Here is a 13,983-nt window from a genome sequence, read left to right on the forward strand (position 1 = left end):
TCAAAGCTCATTAAATCACATAGGATAGAATTCAGCTAGAGAAGAGTGTTTTGATTAACGAGAATCCTGATTAACAAAAATACTCTATATAAATTAAAATTTTCCAAATATTTAGTGCTCAAGAAAATAAAACTTAGTAGAACATTAGGACCACTATCAAGTTCATTGTCATATAACGTAAGTGAAATTGTAGTTGCTAATGAATGAAATGTTTTAGTTGATAATATCCAACAAAAATTTTTATTATAAAATTAGAAATCAGAATTTGAGAACATGTACTTTTCTGTATTTTGAGTTTGTCATCATTAGTGGTAATAATGAAGATTCTCTTGGACCATTCTAAACCACTTAGATACCACTGCCTCAATGCTTCATAACTATTGTTCAAGTTACAGACAGAAAAGTATCAAGTTCTGTATCTTTTCCAAGTAGCAGATGCCCCCTGCCCCAGAGCTCACCCACCTCCCTCTCCCTCTCCCTCTCTCTCATGGCCGTCAACCCTCTTTGTCATCCCACGTAAACTTACCAGCTAAAGACAGTATGATCCAATTACAAGAATATTACATAACACCCCTGCCCCTCCTTCTCCTCGATACCTAACTGGGGTTGTCCTCAAAGGCTCTCTACGTAAGTCTCTGGAATCACGAGTGTCCAGCTGCTCCAGTGTCAATGGCACATTTGAGCCATTCTCTTAGTCCAATCTCCATTCTTAATTACACGCTGCCCAAAATAACTTCACAACCAAAAGGACCATAAAACAATATAGTCACAATTAATTTTTATACTGTTGTGTCCACACTCAATCAACCATCAACTACTGAAGAATGTTTTAATAGCTTCATAACCATTTCGTTTCTTCTCCCCACAATCGACTGTGGCCAGGGTACCCATCACCCCTCCCTGCCATTACTCTAAAAATCATCTAATAAATCTCCAACTTTTCTGTTCATCATCTCCTAATTTCCCCTAAACAGTGCACTTATATTCATTTACTCTCTCTCCCCCTCCTTCTGTGTCCACAATCATTAAAACCTGATGCCAAAATATCTGAAAAATAGTTAAGATATTGGGGTGTCTGGGTGGCTCAGTCAGTTAAGCATCCGACTTCAGCTCAGGTCGTGATCTCATGGTTCATGGGTTCGAGCCCCATGTCGGGCTCTGTGCTGACAGCTCAGAGCCTGGAGCCTTTTTCAGATTCTGTGTCTCCCTCTGTCTCTCTGCCCCTCCCCTGCTCATGCTGTTCTCTCTGCTCATGCTGTCTCTCAAAACTAAATAAACGTTAAAAAAAAAATTTAATAGTTAAGATACTGTGTTGAATCTGCAGGTCTTCAAATTTTTGAAAAATTACAGACTCCAAGAAGTATTTTAGTGTAATCATAGAGTCAAACTAAAACACTAGAGCAAGCACTATTTCCCAATTGCTTTCAAAACTCTAGTTAGTTTACTATTATGACAGAAAGAGTATTAAATATACTGAATCCTTAAGTATGTATATGGCACTACAATCAGCCCAGCATCACAGGTGGAAAATCCTGTGATCTACAGGAAGCAGCTGAGATTTACTAGAAGGCAGCTAGGCAACTGCTTTGGTCCTTACAAAACCCCGGCACAGAACCTGTGAAATTAACTAGAGAAGGTAAAGATAGTCCAGCAGTCAGAGAAAGGATGGGATGGGGATATGCATGTTCAAAGTCAGAGCCAGTCACAAGGACCCATATATCCTCACAAACTCTAGAATTTCCCAGATGCTGAAGAGCCACACACTAATCTTAGTCGGACGTAAGAACAGTGGTAAACAAGGGCTCGGGTCTAAGAGGGTGACCACCCCGCAAGTGGGCAGATTCCCTGGCCGTACCGTCAGTGCCCTCGGGACCAGGCAACTGGGCGGCACGATCGCGGCCGTACTAAATACAGGCACCACCATGCGGGCGGGCACTGCACAGGCCAAATACCATACATCAGTTGGCATGATAATCTAAGTTTTAATTACAATGTTTCCACTTACCTGATTTTCTCTTGTATCTCGTAATGATGAAGTAGGAAACAACGTAGAGAACGGCAAAAAGAAGGAAACATATCTGAAAAAAAAATTGACAGATCATTTACATTTGTCGCACATCTTTGTTAAGATTATAAAAGATACATCTTTGGTATTTATAGGCAAAAAGATTCAATCTATTAAAAAAGTAAAATTTTTAGATATTTTGCTAATATAAACTTTTGATAAAATACTAATTTATATGAACTAAGTCAAATAGCCCAGTTTTTAATATCATTGCAGAGAAGAAAAAGCCCAATGAAGATTTTTCTTTTTATAACTTAACCAAATTGTTTTCAAAATCATATGGAAGTGTAAAGCGTCAGATCGTCACCAACAATCCTGAACACTAAAGTCAATGAGACACTACTGTCCCTTCCAAATATCAAAACATACTACAAAGCTTCAATAACATTTAAAGAGTGTGCTGGTGCCACAATTTGACAGATCAACGAAACAGATTCTATTACATAAAAAAATATATAATTTTGTTCTACATACAAGAGGCATCACAAATCAATGTGTGTGGGGGGGAATAATCACTCAATAAATATACCACATGTCAAAATAAACAGCAGGTGAATAAGAAACTTTTTTAATATTAAATTCAAATTAAGTTCCATTTAATTTTATGGGGATGATAGATAAAAGAAGATGGGTCATGAAACAGGAGATCTCATTATAGTCAAAGACCAAGTGTGCTAGAAATAAAGTCCTACTAGAGCTAAGATCCTAGGATCAAGGTACCAATAGTTTGAAGACTCTCAAACGAAACAATTCCAGGTGCTGATAGTCTAGGGAGCACCCCTCCGCACGGATTTCTGAACAGTGGATGTTGGCCACAGGATGGAAAATGACCTTAGATCTAGGTGTGAACATCCACTGTACCATGTCATCTAGGAAATGACAAACTGAGAATGGAGCAAGACCGCGAGCCTCATGTCACAACCGGGACAAGTGGGAGAATGACAGGAGACATACTGACAGTGACCAAAAAGGAGCCAAGAGTAAAAAGCATCAAACTGGCCTGCTGCTGGGGACCCACCGAGAACTCCAATGGTTACGAGAATGTCAACACCATCACCACATCCTCCCAAAATCCTTCGGAGTGTAGGAAATGGGTCAAAAAGGAAACCGGTTATTGGTAAAGGAATAGAACATCTTCGTCAAGAAGACGTTAGGGTCAGGGAAGACTGTTTACAATGGAAGGAGTCTGGGTAGCGCTGGAAGGAAAGAAGGGGGCTGGGCAGAAACTGATTTACGAGGTTACAGCCAGAGGGATCAAACGGACAGGGCATTAATATTTACGACAGACACTAACTGAAATTCATTTGACAACTACTTGTTGTGAGCTTACGGTACACCAGGTGCACTTTGGGGAACTAAGAGCAGGAAGATGAGATCTCATCTCTTACTTCTTCCCTCCAGCGTTTCGAACACACAGAGCTCTTCCTGGCTCAGACCCTCGGCCTTGAATAGCCTCCCTCCACACAGCTGCGTGCCTTGCTTCGTCTTCTCCCACAGTCTCTCCTCAGGTGTCACGTGTGAGGTGTGCCCCCTCGCCCCTGCCGGCGCTCCCCATGCCCCTAACCCAGCACAAGGTCATCGTCCGTTCCACTGACCGCTTACTGACTGGTTAGCTGTCTTCTTACTGGAATGTAAGCTCAACGAAGGTGGAACTTGGTTTTATTCACTGCTGTGTTCTTAGTTCCAAAAAGCGCACCTGTTGTGCAGAAGTTTGCAACAAGTGCCAGTCCTCACAAAGAGTAAAGTGTTGGTTTTTACCCTGAGTGAGATGGGAATCCGCGGTGGGACTCGGAGCAGAGGGAGACAGAATCCATGACAGAGGGAAAAGGCTCACTCTAGGTACAGTGGGGAAAATGCCTGAAGCAGCCAGAGCAGTCAGGAGCGTCCACCAATCATCCAGAGCAGAGGTCACTTGGAGCTGTGTGTGGACTTATCAAAAATGATCAAGTTTGGGGTAGGTTTTGAAAACCACCTTGAGAGGGCGTGGCCTAAGAAACCGGAAGAGACAGTGGCCATTTCCTGCGTCGGGAAAGATTATGATGAAGTCATTTTGGGCTGGAAGTTAAAAAGTACAGTTTACACTGATGCCGGTGAAATACTTATTATCCACTCAGGTGGAGAGGCTGGATGGGCTGTTGGGATACGAAATCTGTACAATCCAGGGAAAGGAGCCCGGCTAGGATTTTTTAAGGTGGGGGGTGGGGGGTGCCAGGGGGAACACAAGCAGATAGACATTTAAAGCCCTGAGACCAGATGGGATTTCCATCCTAGGGAGTGAGTGCAGCCAGAGGATTCCAAGAACCAAGCCCCAGAGCTCTCCAATACTTAGAAGCCAACCTGACAGAAGGAGTCAGCAGGTAGGAGGCATACAAGAGGCTGTGACGTCCTGAAAGCCACACGAAGAAAGTTCGTGTAGGAAAAGGGGATCGTCAGCCGTGTCAAATGCTGCTGACAGACCAAGTAAGACGAGCACTGAGAACTGACACCTGGATTTAGCAACACGGAGGTCGTCAGTGACCTTGACGAGAAAGGTTTTTCTGGAGTGCTGAACGTAAAACTCCGACTGAAGCAGATTAAGAGAGAGGAAGAACTGGAAACAAAATGTAGCCAGTTCTTCCCAGGAACTTATGGGAAAGGGAAGAAAAAGAAATGGGATGAGGCCTGCGAAGAGGGGTTTTTTTAAGAGGAGAAAAGCTACACACACTTGTAATCATATTCCAGCAGAGAGAAAAATTATCGAAGCAAGGGAGAAAAAGGCAACTGCTAAGCCAACACGCCCAGGCTGGGGAGCCAGAAAGAAAGCCCCCGGTCACGAGGAGGAGGAGGAGCGAGAGCAGGAGAGCAGGGAACACGTGAGTCCATGGCGGGCAGGTGTGCAGATGTGGGGCAGCAGCGTAACGACAGAGACCCTTCCGAGGGCTTCTATGTTCTCAGTGAAACAGAAGCACATTCTTCTAGGAAGAGTTACACGTGGGGAGTGGAGACAGCAGGCACACGAGGAATGAGGCGGGAAGTGGCGTAGAGAACACAAGGAAGTGGGAGGCAGGCAAGGTGAAGCAGCCTTCAAGCACGGGGGGGGGGGGGGGGGGGAGGCCTGCTTCTCGGCCACTGAGGGGGCCGCGGGCAGAACGGGCAGAGGCTTGAGGGCTCTAAGGGCTCTAACACCTCCCCTGTTCTCCTCCCTGTATGGCCGACACCTGCACATTCGCACTGGGCACCGCTCACGCCTCCTCCAACCACGGATCGGACTTCATGTCCACCGCCCAACGTCAGGTGCCCTGGCAGCGGTCAGCCATGACCTAGAGGCCAAATTTCACTCTCATAATTTCACCTGACCTCTGAGCAGTACCTTCTATCTCAGCAAAGGTCCTCCTTCTCTGATTGTTCACCCAGTCTCCATCACTAGCTTGCCTTTCCTGCCAGCCTTTAAATATTACTCGTCTAAAACAGACAAACAAACAAAAACAAAAAACACCATTATTCTCTAGAATCTCAGGGCTGAGCCAGAAATCTATTCTCAATCCACAAGCTCTTCACAGGTAACCTAGTCTGCTCCAGGGTTCTAACCATCAACCCTCAGAAATCCCAGGACCACAGTTTGAAAACCACTGGTCTTGGGTATTAGCAAAAGTAAGTGAAATTATTGGCCATATATCCTAAATAGACTGGGGGGAAAGAAAAAGAAACCAAGTAACCAAGTGCAGGGTGATGGATGCTGAGTGAAACGATTGGCCATAAATCCTAAGTAGATGGGGGGTGGGGGGGGCGGGGAAAGAAACCAAGTACAGAGTGATGGATAAGAATGGAGATGTCAGGGCACATGGGTGTTCAGTTGGCTGAGCATCTGATTTTGGCTCAGGTCATGATCTCACGATTCGTGAGTTCAAGCTCCACATCAGGCTTTCTGCTGTCAGCACAGAGCCCACCTTGGATCCTCTGTCTCCCTCTCTCTCTGCCCCTCCCCAACTTGTGCTCTCGCTTGCATGTGCACGCTCTAATAAATAAATAAACTTAAAAAAAAAAAAGAGTGGAGATGTCAATCAACTGAGGTTCCTGGTAGAGCTGCAATAAAATACCAAAGGTGAAAGAAAAAGTTATGATTAACAAATGCTTTCAGATTTTTAAACTTAGTATTTAACGTTAGAGAACAAAAGTGTCAGGAATTCCAGAAAGTTCATGCACAAACAGTGGATAAGAAGGCATGAAAAGTAATGAACAAAAGGAAATCAAGGAACCAAAATGCATGGTATAAAATGGAAAGACTAATGAAAAGCAATTCAATTAAGAACGGAAGTAAAGCTAACAATTATAAAAACAAATATAAGCATGACTAATTTATTAATTTTTTGACATTTTTCATTTGTATTTATTTAAAAAATTTTTTAATATTTGTTTATTTTTGAGAAAGAGAGAGAGACACACACACACACACACACACACACACACACACAGAGTGTGAGCGGGGGAGGGGCAGAGAGAGAAGGAGACACAGAATCCAAAGCCCTGAACTGTCAGCATAGAGCCATGAGATCATGACCTGAGCCAAAGTCAGATGCTCAACCAACTGAGCCACCCAGGCGCCCCAACATTTTTCATTTTGAGAGAGAGAGAGAGAAAGAGAGAGCACACATGAGCCGGCGAGAGAAGCAAAAGCAGGGAGAGAGAGACAGAGACAGAGAGACAGAGAGAGAGAGGATCTCAAACAGGCTCCATGCCAAGCATGAAGCCCTACCTGGGGCTCGATTCCACAACCCTGGGATCACAACCTGAACCAAAATCAAGAGTTGGACACCCAACTGACTGAGCCACCCAGGCTCTCCCAAACATAAGTATTACTAATTTAGAAATAACGGGGCGCCTGGGTGGCGCAGTCGGTTAAGCGTCCGACTTCAGCCAGGTCACGATCTCGCGGTCTGTGAGTTCGAGCCCCGCGTCAGGCTCTGGGCGGATGGCTAAGAGCCTGGAGCCTGTTTCCGATTCTGTGTCTCCCTCTCTCTCTGCCCCTCCCCTGTTCATGCTCTGTCTCTCTCTCTCCCAAAAAAATAATAAATAAATGTTGAAAAAAAAATTTAAAAAGAAATAAAAGCTACCCATAATGAAAATAAAAATACAACTATAACATATTAGAACAAAACTCACAGAATGGGTTAGACTATTTTTCTAGTTCCAAAGTTGGGACTAGGAGCAAGTGCTCCTCCCGTAAATGATGCATATTCAAGACAGACAGCAACCCACAGGGATGAGCAAAATGCAGGCACACTGTAATCTTACCTCTTATCGTCCCTATATCCAGTGCGAACACAAAGAAATTCCTAACCAAAAAAGGAGAAGGTCTTTACAGCCCTTCACCACTAACAGTGAGTAAGGTACAGCTGATAAAAAGAGAGAGGAACAGGCTCTCATGGTTCTCTAAAAAGACAGAGCTTTGGGGCACCTGTGTGGCTCAGTCGGTTGAGTGTTGGACTCTTGACTTCAGCTGGGTTATGATCACAAGGTCATGGGATCAAGTCCCGTGTTGGCCTGCTTACGGTCTCTCTCTCATTCCCTCTGCCCCTCTCCCCCACTCATGCACTCTCTCACTCCCTCTCAAATAAAAAATAGTAACTTTTTAAAAATTAAAAAAAAAATTGAGCTTTAATCTCCTGGTCAGGGAGGAAAAGTAAGGACACTAAAGCTCACAGGCAGAAATGATACAACATGCATGCCCTCTGTGCCGGCTAAATCAGAGGGCAGAAACCGTGGCTGCCACATGGCTCTTTAGTCCTGATGCTGATCAAGAATGGCTATCCTTGGGGCACCTGGGTGGCGCAGTCGGTTAAGCGTCCGACTTCAGCCAGGTCACGATCTCGCGGTCCGGGAGTTCGAGCCCCGCATCAGGCTCTGGGCTGATGGCTCAGAGCCTGGAGCCTGTTTCCGATTCTGTGTCTCCCTCTCTCTCTGCCCCTCCCCTGTTCATGCTCTGTCTCTCTCTGTCCCAAAAATAAATTTTAAAAAAGTTGGGAAAAAAAAAAATTAAAAAAAAAAAAAAAAAAGAATGGCTATCCTAGAAACATACATTCTTCCAAAACTGAATCAGGAAGAAATAGAAAATGTTGACAGACTGATTTCTAGTAATAAAATTGAATAGGTAGTGAAAAACTACCAACAAAAAAGTCCAGGACCTGATGGCTTCAATGGTTAATACCTATTCTTCTCAAACTATTCCAAAAAAACAGAAGATGAAGAGAAGCTTCCAAATTCCATCTGAGACCAGATACCTTGATACCAAAACCAGACAAAAACACTACAAAAAAACAAAAAAAACAAGCCAGTGTCTCTGCTAAACATAGAGGCAAAAATCCTCAACAAAATACTAGCAAATCCAAACCAACAATACATTAAAAAAAAAAATCATTCACCATGATCAAGTGGGATTTATTCCAGAGATTCAAAGGTGGTTCACTATTCACAAACCAATCAATGTGATACATCACACTAACAAGAGGAAGGATTAAAAAAAAAAAAAACCCATATGATCATGTCAATAGATGCAAAAAAGCAAGTGACAAAATACAACATCCATTCATGATAAAAACACTCAACAAAGTGAGTTTAGAGGGAACATACCTCAATGTAATAAAGGTCACATATGAAAAATCTACAGCTAACATCATATTCAATGGTATAAAACTGAAAGTTCTTTCTCTATGATCAGGAACAAGGCAAGGATGTTCACTCTCCCCTCAACAAAGTACTGGAAGTCTTAGCGGCAGCAATCAGGCAAGAAAAAGAAATAAAAGGCATCCAAATTGCTAAGGAAGAAGTAAAACTTACTCTTTGAAGATGATATGATACAATAACTAAAAAGCCTAAACCCTAAAAATTCTACCAAAAACTATTAAAACTGATGATGAATTCGGTAAAGTTGCAGGATACAAAATTAATATTAAAACTGTTGCATTTCTATACACTGATAACAAAGTAACAGAAAAAGAAATGAAAGTAACAATCCTGTTTACAATTGCACAAAAAATAATAAAATACTAGGAATAAATTTTGCCAAGGATATGAAAGACCTATATTCCAAAAACTATAAGACATTCATGAAATTAATTAAAGATGACACAAACAAATGGAAAGATATACCATGCTCGTGGACTGGAAAAATATTACTAAATGTCCATACTAAAGCCGTCTACAGATGCATTGCAATCCCTATCAAAATACCAATAGAATTTTTCCCATACCTAGAACAAATAATCCTAAAATCTGTAGGAAACCACAAAAGACCTTGAATAACTAAAGCAATCTTGAGAAAGAAGAACAAAGCTGGAGGTATCACAATCCCAGATTTCAAAATGTACTACAAGCTAAAATAATCAAAACACTATGGCACTGGCACAAAAACAGACACACAGGTCAATGGAACAGAACAGAGGCCAGAAATAAACCTTCACCTATATGGTTAATTAATCTATAACAAAAGAGGCAGGAATATACAACGGGGAAAAGACAGTCTTTTCAATGAATGCTGCTGGAAAAACTGGACAACTACATGCAAAAGAATGAAACTGGACAATTTTCTTAACACCATACACAAAAATAAACTCAAAATGGATCAAAGACCTAAATATGAGACCTGAAATCATACAAATCCTAAAAGAAAAGGTTGGACATCAACCTTAGCAACATATTTATGGATACGTCTCCTGAGGCAAGGGAAACAAAAGCAGAAATAAACTATTGGGACTAAGCCAACACAAAAAGCTTTTGCAAAGCAAAGAAAACCATCAACCAAACAAGAGGTAACTTGGGGTACCTGAGTGGCTCACAAGGTTGAGCATCCAATTCTTGATTTTGGCTCTGGTCATGATCTCCTGGTTCATGGAATTGAGCTCCGAGTCAGGCTCTGCCCTGACAGCACAGAGCCTGCGTGGGATTCTCTCTGCCTCTCTCCCTGTCTCTCTCTGCCCCTCCCCTGCACGCGCGCGCACACACACAGACACACACACACACACAGACACACAGACACACACACACACACACACACACACACACACACACTTGCTCTCACTCTCTCAAAATAAGTAAATATTTTTTAATGTTTATTTATTTTTCAGAGAGAGAGCATGAGCAGGGGGAGGGGCAGAGAGAGAGAGGGACACAGAATCTGAAGCAGGCTCCAGGCTCTGAGCTGTCAACACACAGCCCGATGCAGGGCTCGAATTCCCAAACCATGAGATCACAACCCGAGCCAAAGTTGGATGCTTAACTGACTGAGCCACCCAGATGCCCCTAAAATTAAAATTATAATTCTTCAAGTAATCCTAAGAGCCAGAAAAATAACAATAAAACAAAGAAAAATCCAGACTATGCAGCAAAAGACAGGATAACACCAATATTATGAAAGCAATAATAAAGATGAAACATTAAAATCATAATTGTAAATGAAACAAATTATGAAAAGAAAACTCTCACAGATGGAGACATATCGAAAATAAAGTAACCTAAAAAGACTGAAAACAAAAGGATAAACAGAGACAAACTGGGCAGACACTAACAAAGAAGCTGACTGTTGGGACTCCTGGGTGGTTCACTGGCTTGAGCGTCTGACTCTTGATTTTGGCTCAGATCATGATCCCAGGGTCATGGGATTGAGCCCGGCAGGCTCCACGCTAAGCATGGAGCCTGCTTAAGATTCTCTCTGCCTCTCGCTCTCTCTCTCCCTCTACTCCTCCCCAACTTGTGTGTACCTGCACATGTTCTCTCTCTCTCTCTCTCTCTCTCTCTCTCTCGAAGAAGAAGAAGAAGAAGAAGAAGAAGAAGAAGAAGAAGAAGAAAAGAAATTGACTGTCATTTTTTCCCTCTCTCAGACAAGGATGAATTTAAGGCATAAGGTGCAAAGTAAGACAAAACAGGGCATTCTATGAACAACAGTAAAGCCCACAATGAAGAAAGAATCTTCACGCACGCACCAAAAACACAGCACAAAAACACACTTTTTTAAAAACTGAATATTCAAGGAAAAATGTAAACCACTACTTTAGTTGGGAGACTTTAATTCACCATAAAAGACAAAGTAAATGCAAGCCAAACACATACTAATAATATGACTTTTTAAAGGTATTAAGATTGCTCTAGTAAATAAATGTGTTTATCATACTCAATGCTCTACACCCCTATAAGCCCATGTCCTGCCATCAATGTCCCAGCCCCCTACCACTACTAATCTGCTTTGTTTCTATGGATTTGCCTAATCCAGATATTTCATATCAACGAAAACATAATATGTGCCTTTTTGTGTCAGGCTTCTTTTCCTTAGCATAGTATTTCCAAGGTTCCCACAGGATGCACCAATACATCATTCTTCCAGACTTCTTACAAAAATAAATAAAACCCTATTTGATTAAAAACACACTGAATATTTTGTTGCTAGCAGCTCAAATTTTCCTTTCAGATATATTTGCATATGTTCGTTGCTTGTTTGTAAATGCGACAAACCCCATTCAAAGAGGTAAGAAACAAAATTAGCAATACCCCATCTCCAGAACAATTAACACGACTTTGAAACACAAGCGAGTATCTACTTTTCTAAGTGTTACTAGCACCATCATAATAAACTGCCCTGTTATGTCAACTCGTGCTTTGATAAAGGTAAAATAGTATTTCCCCACAAACAAGTAACACTGACACCCTTAACAAGGAGTAAATATTCTATTTTTCAAGATTATCACAATAAGTCTCGAACTCATTACTGTCATCTACAATATTACACTTTATTTATTATTCTTGAGGTTTTTCAGGTTCTACATACTCTTACATTGGAAGTCACCAGCAAAAACTTCTTTAAATCCCTTCTGAGACCCAGACTCCAGCAAAACACAAAGAAAACACAGCTTTCTCTGTGCCAGCTGTCACTCCTGTCCTTTGGGTTCCTACATTCGAGGCACAACTCTTCTACCACAAAGCCCCCTCTTCCTGAATCCCCACGATACTCCTAGTACCCAGATTTCAGCACAACCTCTGAATTCCATTAAATGTTTCAGGTACATAAAATTTGTCTCCTAAACTTTTTATTACATACAGTTTAGGTACATTAAAGGTACTAAATACCAACAGGAACTATCTTATACATCTCTTGAATCTTCCTGAGTGCCTAGATAAGTAATTTTAAAATAAACTGCGTAGATTACACTCCCTTCCTACTGCTTAAAATAAACTGCGTAGATTACACTCCCTTCCTACTGCCAGATCCTTAGCCTCCATCAGACCTAATCAGGGCAAAGGGAAGACGCTTTGAATAGGATGAAAGGTAGATGTTTAAATTAGACTGTACTTAATTTTCAGTATGTAAGAGTGACCATAAAACTAAGAGATAAGCCAAAGTTGTCATCAAAGGAAGGGAAAAGAGATCCAACAAACAATCCTTACAGTGGGAGAAAATTAAACTGCTTTACAACTATTTACTACCAAGTTTATTCATGCAATAAACAGTTAAGTACTGACATCTTAATGATCTTGAGTCTTCCTTCTAAGAGAGGAACGTCTCTCCATTGATGTAGATCTTCTTTGATTTTTTTAAATCAGAGTGTAGTTTTATATCTAAGCATTTTCTCTTGGTGCGAATGTTAATGGCGCTGTATTTTTAATTTCAAATTCCAATTTTTCATCCTAGTATACAGGACAGCAATGGACTTTTGTGGATTAACATTGTATCTTAATATCTTGCCATAACCCAGGAGTTTTCTGTTGTTGTTACTGACTCTGGGATTTTCTATATAGACTATCATGTCATCTGAGAACGAAGACAGTTTTCTTTTTCTCTTCCCAATGTGTACACCTATCAGTTTACTGCGTTAGCCAGGACTCCCAGTGCAATGTAGAAAAGCAGTGAGAAGAGAGGACATCGTTGCCTTGTTCCTGATCTTAGTGGGGAAACGTTTGGTTTCTCATCATTAAGTATGATGTTAGCTGTAGATATCTTGTGGATGTTCTTTATCAAGCTGAGGAAGTTCTCCTATATTCTTGGTTTATTGAGAGCTTTTACCATAAACGGATGTTGGATTTTGCCAAACGCTTTTTCTTCATATACTGATAGGATCATATGCTGTTTCTTCTTTAGTCTATCGATGTGACGGATTACACTAAGTGATTTTTGAATGTGGAACCAGGCCTGCATAACTTAGAATAAATCCACGTGGTCCTGGTGCATAATAATTCTTTTGGCACACTGTTGAATTTAGTTTGCTAACCTTTTCTTGCAGAACTGTGCATTTATGCTCATAAGAGATATTGGTCTGTAGTTTTCTCTTATTGCAATGTTTTTTGTCTGATTTTAGTATTAGGGTAATGCTGGCCTCCAAGAATGAGCTAGAAGTATTCCATCTGCTTCTATTTCCTATAAGAGATTGCAGAGAATTGGTATCACTTGTTCCTTAAACATTTAGTAGAATGCACCAGTGAAACCATCTATGGTGTTTGGGAAGGTCAATTGGTTATTCAATTTCTTTAAAATATGCAAGCCTACCCAGATTATGTTTCTCATTGTGTGAGTTTTGGTAGACTGTGTCTTTGAAGAAATTTGTCCATTTCATCTAGGTTTTCAAACTTGTGGGCATAGAATTATTCATAATATTCCTTTAGTATCTTTTTAATGCCCATTGACTCAGTAGAAATGATCTTTCACTTCTGATATTAGTAATTTGTGTTTTCTCTCTTTTTTTCTTGGTTAGCCTAGCTAGAGGCTTATCAATTTTATTGGTATGTCTAAGGACCAGGTTTTGATTTTGTGAATTTTTAAAACTTATTTCTTATTTTCACTTTCACTAACTTCTGCTCTATGTTTTTAGTTTTGCTTACTTTGGAATTACTTTGCTCTTTTTTTAGTTTTTTTTAACTTTTTTTTAAATGTTTATTCTTGAGGGGCGCCTGGGTGGCTC

At 41.1% G+C, this 13,983-nt stretch overlaps 1 protein-coding gene across 2 annotated transcripts in view; it reads right to left on the bottom strand.

Moving 5' to 3' along the window:
* LMBR1 (limb development membrane protein 1) overlaps positions 1-13,983 on the bottom strand; it is a 151,410-nt gene that overhangs the window by 116,258 nt on the left and 21,169 nt on the right. For both annotated transcript variants that reach the window (XM_043590023.1, XM_043590022.1), the window contains exon 2: positions 2,006-2,078. In XM_043590023.1, coding sequence (XP_043445958.1) covers positions 2,006-2,078 — 73 coding nt within the window. The remainder of the gene's footprint in view (positions 1-2,005; positions 2,079-13,983) is intronic.

The sequence above is a fragment of the Prionailurus bengalensis genome, chromosome A2 (genome assembly GCF_016509475.1).
Source record: "Prionailurus bengalensis isolate Pbe53 chromosome A2, Fcat_Pben_1.1_paternal_pri, whole genome shotgun sequence".
NCBI classification, from domain to species: Eukaryota; Metazoa; Chordata; class Mammalia; order Carnivora; family Felidae; genus Prionailurus; species Prionailurus bengalensis.